Consider the following 8,865-nt stretch of genomic DNA (forward strand, 5'->3'; position numbering starts at 1 on the left):
GAGAGAGAGAGAGAGAGAGAGAGAGAGAGAGAGAGAGAGAGAAATGTTTCGATATTTTTTCAGAAAAACGCTACAAGTATTTTACATAATCATTTAAATTGGAATTCATCTGAAATTTTCCAAAATAAATAAAATAATACTGAAAAATTTTAAACACTTCAGTTAAGAACTTAAAGTTCTAAATAGTATAGAAGTTGGAGGAGTGAAGTTAAAAAAAATTTGAATAGCTTTCCAAAATAAACAAAACAATATAGAAGATTTTTTAAAAATAATTTAATTAAGAATTTAGAATTCTAAAAAATATAGAAGTTAGAGATGTTTAAAAAAAATCGCAGTTAGTTCGCGCATATCACGAGGGCCCCGATGGTCCATTTCGCGCGGATATTTCTTGTATCATCTTCCATAGGAATTTTATCTTCGGGCTTCCCGTAGAGAGAAGTTATTATCTCTGTTAGTCGAGCGCGTAACTGATACTGGTCCAATGCTCGGCTTCTCGTCGACCGCGTAACGTCGGATGTCTGACATTGGATTGATACCTGACATTGGATTGATTTGAACGAGTATCTGCCGCGCGCACAATGAATAAGCTCATCGTTCGCGCTTCTCCTCTCTTGTCACTCGTTTGTAGTTCATTGTGTTGTGTTGGCCCGGACTCGTTCAACACGCCACGTTGAATAGGAACCAACGGCGAAGTCGTAAAGTCCGCGATAGTACGAGACGCGCGCCAGTCGCGCGGTACCCATTGTGCTCGCTCGAATCCCCTCATAGGATCTCGTTACATAATCATTTTTTTTTTAATTTTTTCCACAACAGTGCGCACATAACGTTTATCGTCACGGTAGTGCCCCAGCACACATCGAACATAACCCGGCAAACGCATATTACTCAGTTGTGAGTCGATATTTTCACGCTATTTCTATAGTCCGCGCCCATCATGTCCACACCTCCAGCTCGATATGTTTATAATCTCATAGATCTGTAATTTGTATTAATTAGCATTATAAAACTGCTTTGCTATTACGAGAATGATGTTAGATGATTGAAATTTAAATTCTTTTTGTCAAGTAGAAGAATGATCGTATCCTTGTAGGATACGATCTATGTTACTTTCGAATAATGCGATGTGATGATAATAATAATAATCGGACGAAGTCAATATGAAGTGATCACGTGAATTTGTTTTGCCGTAAATTCAGGTAAAATACTTCCAGGTAAAATAATTTCGCAAATTTATTTCAATTAGCTTCATAAATTCTGGACTTGTGCATCGCTTTTTAACTAATCGATTTGATGAAGTTAATGAATTCGATTTAATTTATATGATAACCTTGGGTTTAGATCTTAATCTAGATTAATCTATGATATTGTCGATCAACTGATCTATGTGATATCTTTATCATTATTACGTAGTGTGTATATTTTCACATTAATATTTTACTTACAGTATGAACATTTGTTCTGAACATTATATGCCATCCGAAATTTTTATAAGTTATTAGAATGACAATTAGAAACTTATTTCGATGTTGTTAAGATAATCGATCATAATTGAATAAATGATTATTTTGCATTAATGATTATTTCAATAATTAATCTGGATGAGTAATATTAACGATTAATTGGAGAACAAGCATTTACTGCTCGAGAAGAAATTTTATTTTTTGTGTCGCAAGAAGAATGTTCATTACTTTTTTCTTATCAAATTCAAATAATTACATTACAATTTATATGTAATTAATTTTTTTCTTTTTCTTTATGACATAGTTGTATACTAGATATCATGTCACAAGATAATCACGTGCTACTTGTTCTCACTAATTATTTGTTGTTTACTTTGATTTATTATCGTATCATTTATCGACATGCTCTCTTTTTTTTTCAAATAACTTTTGTAGGATACGATCTTGCGAACCGTAATCTCACATACTTAGTAACCATAACGACATGTACGTGAAGAACTTGTTGCCTCAAGTTTATTAGGGTTACAACCTAATCAGCAATCATAAGTGGTTATTCTTCTTCTCTCTTTCTTTCATCTAGTTAAATTCTTGACGTTTTCCTTTTATTATAAATTTTCTTTAGACAATTTTTATTCATGAAATATAATGAACTTTTGTTTCTGACTATCTTCTTCCTTTTTCTTTTTTTTCATAACAATGAATGGAGATGAATGTTAAAATTAACAATTTATCTACTTTCGCTATGCCAATGTTTCACTGTAAAACTCGGATACTCATACAATCATTTCACAGGAAACCAACGCCCGTCCGCCATTAATTCGTCGCAGCTTTACCTATTTACCGCATTTTCGCACGCAACGTATTGTATTCTATAATTTCTTAGCCTCATTTGATGTTAAAGGCATTAAATGTTATATTCTTTATATACATTTTTCATTTACTTAAGGAGATTAGACTTTAATTTATTTCATAAAAGTTATTGTCTTTGGCAATACATTAATTCATGATCGGTTAAGATAAATCGTCTTCGTTATAAAATTAAATTAAACAATGTCAATAGAAAGAAAGATTTCTTAGTATTTTATAAAGAGTTTATAATAAATTATTTGCATTTTTTCTTAATAAATATAACAAGCTTAATAAAACTTTTTATTAACATGAAAAATGTCAGAGAAAGTTTCTTTCTTTACGTTTTAATATCAATTGATTTAACAATTGAAACTCTTTGTGATAAATAAATATTAATTTGTGAAATAAATATTAAACAAGATGAAATATGCGAGAGAGTCATTCTTAATGTATACTCTTGTGAACACATCTGCACGTGTAAATGAAACAAGCCACTTAGCCAATTACAGACTCTCGTGCGACCAAGTAATAAGAGAAGAACTTGCGACAGGCAACATTAAATTCAGCAATCTTCTAAATAAATATTTTGCTGAACTACTGCCCAATAGAATGTTCTCATGATATTATCTTCTCTTAAAAAAAAAAAAACATTATATTATATAACAATTTAATATGGCTTGTTTAAATTGATTCTAAAACTGATATCATGTGGCATTGAAATACAACAAAGATGAATCTGTCGTCTCAAAAATAGTATGCAACAAGTATGTTTTATATTATGAAATGATGTTTTATATTAAAGGAATTAGACTCTGAGATATTATATAGTCTACCAGTATTTTAACGTCATCAAAAATTAGCCGGCTGAGTAATGGTGAACTGATAAGGAAATTGCTTAAATGTTAATTTTTGGTTAAACTAGTTTTACTGAGGCTGTATTACAAAGATCGATTTAAAGAAGATATGAATAAATGTCAAAAAATGTTATAAGTCGATATTCATAATTGGTTCTTACATTTAAGATCATCTTAGTATAGTCTTAAGATATTATAAGCCAAGTAAGAGTCATAGTATGTTAAGGTATTACATAAGACGGTTTTAAAATAAAAATAGACTATAAATACTTTAAGTATGTTAATTAATGTCAATTATTTACTTTCAATTTCTTTTTTCATGATTTCTTATCGATTACTAAGACTTATATTATTGTGAGAAAAGGATACTGTTTCTGCTGTGTTTCCGAAAAACGTCATTTAAGATGCATGATTTCTGCGAACGTATCTTCGATTCCTATGAATTTCCTGACCTATGTGTCTCGAATCGTTTGTTATGTCATTTAAAATTTTTGCTTCCTCCCTTTCGAATATGATACGTGCATAGTTTATACGATATTAGTTCTTGGATGGCATTTGAGAGCAATGTAACACATTGGTGTTATTTTTTTTATTCTAAAGTAGGACGCGATAAAGCGAGAATTTAACCCGACGAGGGTGTGTCGACACGAGTATAACACTTTTATTCAGCGTACATATTTATGGAGCGTCTCGCTTATCTGACACTCCTGTTTACCCTTGCGTGTCCGCCTACTACGTGAAAATAGCGCCGTAAAACATTTTACTTGAACTTTCGGCGAATTTAACATCAGATAGGGTAAGTAGTATATACGCCGCACCCTATCAAAACTTAATTTATTAATTATTATTTATTATGTTTAAAGTAAACGAACTATATCAGTAAAATTTAAACTATGTACAGTAAAAACTTTGTAATGTTTACTATTATGAAAAAAATATTGGAAATCCGAAATATTTATATTTCGTATTAAAAAATGAACTTTTTTAAACTCTTGAATTTTTGCCGTATATCCCAGAGGGATGGTATATATGGCTACTTATGGAGGGAAGGGGAATATGTACAGCTTATGAAAAATTTACAAATAATGCATATAAATAAGTCATAAAATAACACAATAATTTATAAAATGGGTTTATAAATTATTATGCATTTATAAAGTTTTATTAAGGAATAAGAAAATGATAAATATGTATATGAAATAATAAAGAATAATTACAATCTTCCTAGAGATATTACATTGTTATGACATGAGGTACATATTTTTTAAAGATACATGTAATGCGTTTATTATATTTAGTGCACTAAATTCAATCTGCTCATTTTGTATACTTTGGGCATAAATCCCACTCGCTAAAAATGCTGTATATTCCAAACAAGTGGGATATACAAGACAACAAATTAAACGAAGAATACAAGAGCAAAGTACTATTATTATTTTGTTATACAATATGCTTTACTCCTCTACACTCATGAATCACGAAATAACTACTAAGTCTTTTATTCCTACAGTAATCATTTTATATAGATTATAATTTATGGCGCTACTCAACACAGTGACAAATTGATTCAATTCACAATAATTTTATTAATATTAACAGTAAAAAAAACTGAAATCATAACACAATATTAATATAACATAAAGGCATGTAATTGCGGGAAAATTACCCCTATTTCTTCTATTTTTTTTCTAATTTCTGCGGCAAATCTCAGCGCGATATATTTGCCGGAGTTACTCTATAACGAGTTTAAAATACGACAATGCATCTCTTGTATTACATTTTTCACGTGAAAATTATGTTTGTCGGTAGATAAAACTCGTGCATGTACATTGCTACATTTGATAGTAACTTCGCTGAGAAAATCTTCTCCAAGGTCGAGTTTAGAAGACTATTTGCAAATCAAATATTGGCGGTTTTCCCGTCGACAAGGAAAGTCTTTTATCGCAGTTTTCAGTATTTCCGCGTTTTTTTTCATGATGTTTTTTCATTCAGTCATTTTCTGCAGGATTTCATTCGTTTCTCATAAAATAGCTACTCTAGAATAACTACTGAAGAAAAGAAGTGAATGATCCATTTGGAAATTTACTTTATGCATTTCGTCTTGCTTCGTCTTTCACATGTTTCTATTAAATACATAGCATTTTCTGTCATTTATATTGATTTGTTTATCTAATGGATCTAAAGACTCTATTTCTTTTACTCATTTCATTAATCTTACAAATACATTAATTATCAAATATGAATATAAAAAATAAAATATGAATATTTCATTATACCGAAATAGTGATTTTTGTTTCTTGTTTTAAATTTTTTGTTTTACATGACACATTATTGATCGGTAATAATTATATAATGCGTATCGTGCTAACAAGATATAATTACGATTGTTTTATTTAATATTAATGATTGCTTGATGTTTTCGGAAATAATTAAAAATTTGAGAGCATTTCACTTCTTTTTACGTATTTAATGTATCTCTTTTACTCGCACATTTTGTTTTACATTTTTTCTCAAATAACTAATAAGAAAAAATTTCATCCCATTTGATAAATTAACTATATTAATATTTTACATTAAACAGAAATATAATAAATAGTTTTTTTAAATTTATTTGAACAAGATATACGAAATACACGTTTAATAATTTTCAGAAAATTTAATAAAAATTATGACTTATATAAACTTATATAAACAATTTTCTTTATTAGCAAAATAAAATTTCATTTCAAAATTGTCGTTTTGCATCATATCTTTATTATTTTCTATTATATTTGATGCAAGTTGCAATTTATAGAGAAATATTGTCTTTTTCGTCGCAGGGTAAGGATTAAATTGCTTTGAAGATGGGGGCGATGTTCAGAAGCGAGGAGATGGCCCTTTGCCAGCTGTTCATTCAGCCGGAGGCAGCTTACCTTTCTGTTTCAGAACTTGGAGAAACTGGTACGGTGCAATTTCGCGACGTAAGTTGAAAATTAAGTGTAATCTCCATTGATTACTTTAATTAACTTAACAAATCTGATTATTTAAAAAAAAAAATAATAAAGAACTCTTGAGGACTCTAAAACATGAAAAGATGAACAATGAAAAAGAAAATTAGGGCGTATAAGAGTCAATGGTTTATGATTAAAATTAGAGTAAATAAATATAAATATATTATAATGTAAAATTAGATATAAATTATACAAATTATTACATGTTTCGGCATCTTTATCATGGCCTCTTCAGATAAATAACTATTCGGAAATATGAGATCAAGTGATTGCTTCTATGAGACATCATGAAATTGTTGCCAATCGGTTAAAAGATCAAGTGTTGAAATTTATTTTTGATGTTCTAGAGAAAGAAGATTATGAAAATTTTGATATTGTCAAATAAAACAAGCAACAACTTCGGTTCAATAAAATCACTCATCTTGAATATCTTTTCATAGAGTAATCATCGTTCCAACATTGAGATTCAACATTATAATAATCTGATTATTTTGTTACTACTTACAAATAACGATTTATGTTAGCTGATGCATTTGAAGTTATTTAAAAATTATTTTTTTTTTTTGTAAAAATGAGAAACTCATTTTCTGTTATTATTTTATAATAATTAGAAAGAAAGAGAGAAGAGAAAGTATTTTTCTATTAATTAACAAAGGTAATCCGTAGATTAAAGAAATATTTAGAAATATTATTTCAATATTATTGGAATTTTATAATATTATAAAATATGTAATTAAACTTCTAATAATAATAGATAAATTGAAATAAATAATAAAATTAATTAAATATAGAATATCATTTTATTTCTTTAACGGCAAGATTTTTTATTACAGTTTACCTAAAACTTTACGAATTTTATTTCAAAATATAAACATTTTAACTTTGTTATTTTTTAATATAAATTTTATGTAATCAAATTAAAATGTTTCAATAGATGTTATAAAATATATATATAAATTTTATTTGAGATACAAAATCTTTTAATGCATTTTTAGGTGATTAAAAATTAATGAATACATAAGTTATGTGAGAAACAATAAATTTTTGGTGCACTTGTTTAAATTGCCTTTGAATAGTTCATCAATACGATATTTTCTGACTATCGAGAATTAATCACGTTTATTTTGACGTAATATCTAGCTCAACGGCGATTTGAATTATTTTCAACGGAAATTCGTCAATGAAGTCCGACGATGCGACGAACTGGAGCGCAAACTTCGATACATCGAAGCAGAGGTCAAGAAAGATGGTGTGCCGATCCCGGATAATCTTACAGAACTACCACGCGCGCCCAATCCACGTGCAATTATAGACCTCGAGGTAAAAATCTCGTGCAAAATGTTTTAAAAACTTATTTTAATGTATTTACTGCTCGTAAAATAAATTTAAATAAAATAAATCAAATCTCTTGTTTTTGAAATCATGATTTAATGATGTTCACAAAATATGATTCAATAGAAATGTTTCACATGTTTTATTCTTTGAACGGAAAAAAAATTTTTTTAGATAGTTACTAAAATAAAAAATGAATTTTTTGTGTTTTGGTTCATACAAGCATAAATATGTCATTTGTACATCTATGCAAAAAGAATTATGTTATACAATAAATGTTTATGTTAAAATATAGTTTTATAATATCTTTAAAAAATGGTAAATAAGAATTGAGAAATATTCCAAAGTAAAAGCTTGCTGTTAATTAATTGCTATTACATACAAAAAATACTATTGTATTAATAATTTTGATATTTTTAAATTGCGCATCATATGTTCGACTATATATATGTCAATTGCACTACCTTCCTCAACAGGCGCATCTCGAGAAAACGGAGAACGACATACAAGAGCTGAGCCAGAACGCGGTGAATCTGAAGAGCAACTATCTCGAGCTGACGGAATTACAACACGTTCTCGAGAAGACACAAGCGTTCTTCACGGAGGTACCTAAAGTACTCGTAGTTCAGCAGCTTTTGCTCATAACGCCGTCCTCCTTCGTGTAATCGATGTTACCGTTTTGTCGAAGAATCAAGATTCGTTTCTTCTTCTTCTATATCAACAGGAAGAAGCCAACGACTCGATCACCAAGGCGCTCATCAACGAGGAAGCACCGAATCCCGCCATTTCGATTCGCGGACGTCTGGAGTAAGTTATAGTTACGATGATGGAATTATTGTCAGATAAGATCTTTTCTCGTATATATTAATATAACATTAGTATATTAAATGTATGACATTTAATAATATTAAAAAAACACTTTTGTTCGCGTAAGCGCTTTTATGACGGCTTCGCTGCTTTTGTGTTGATAAGCTTGTATAATTCAATGGGATTTGCTTATAAATAATAACTTTTACTATATTACTCATTATTTATCTAAAGAAATAATTTTAATTATTTTAATTAGTTTTTAGTTTAATTATTAGTTGTGTAATTAATCCATTGCAATTACATAAATTCGATTAAAAACATATAATGGACAATAATTTTTGTGGGATAATTTTTTTTGATAACTTTGGTCGTAACAAAAATGAAAGATTATTAAGAAAGTTTTTTAAATAAAAGACTTATTTTTGATTCATTGCTTTGATTTATTGCTATAATTTTTAATATAATTTTTGAGATATTATTTTATTATATTTCTAATTCTAAGTTTATAAACATAAACAAATTTAGAGGTAAAAGTTTTAGATAAACTATATATATATATATATATATATA

General features: G+C 28.6%; 2 protein-coding genes across 5 annotated transcripts in view; one reads left to right on the top strand and one right to left on the bottom strand.

Annotated features, from left to right (window-relative positions):
- LOC108686189 (UPF0565 protein C2orf69 homolog) overlaps positions 1 to 8,865 on the bottom strand; it is a 38,803-nt gene that overhangs the window by 21,562 nt on the left and 8,376 nt on the right. The gene's annotated exons all lie outside the window — the stretch shown is intronic.
- Positions 1 to 8,865, top strand: part of LOC108686187 (V-type proton ATPase 116 kDa subunit a) — a 25,204-nt gene that overhangs the window by 11,597 nt on the left and 4,742 nt on the right. For 3 of the 4 annotated variants that reach the window (XM_018191333.1, XM_018191334.1, XM_018191335.1), the window contains exons 2-5: positions 5,983 to 6,123; positions 7,294 to 7,473; positions 7,962 to 8,090; positions 8,210 to 8,292. In XM_018191333.1, the coding sequence (XP_018046822.1) occupies positions 6,007 to 6,123; positions 7,294 to 7,473; positions 7,962 to 8,090; positions 8,210 to 8,292 (509 nt within the window). In that variant the 5' untranslated portion in view covers positions 5,983 to 6,006. Of the gene's footprint in view, positions 1 to 5,982; positions 6,124 to 7,293; positions 7,474 to 7,961; positions 8,091 to 8,209; positions 8,293 to 8,865 lie in introns of those variants that run through there. The other variant, XM_018191336.1, reaches the window with a different exon arrangement.

The sequence above is a fragment of the Atta colombica genome, unplaced genomic scaffold (assembly GCF_001594045.1).
Source record: "Atta colombica isolate Treedump-2 unplaced genomic scaffold, Acol1.0 scaffold166, whole genome shotgun sequence".
NCBI classification, from domain to species: Eukaryota; Metazoa; Arthropoda; class Insecta; order Hymenoptera; family Formicidae; genus Atta; species Atta colombica.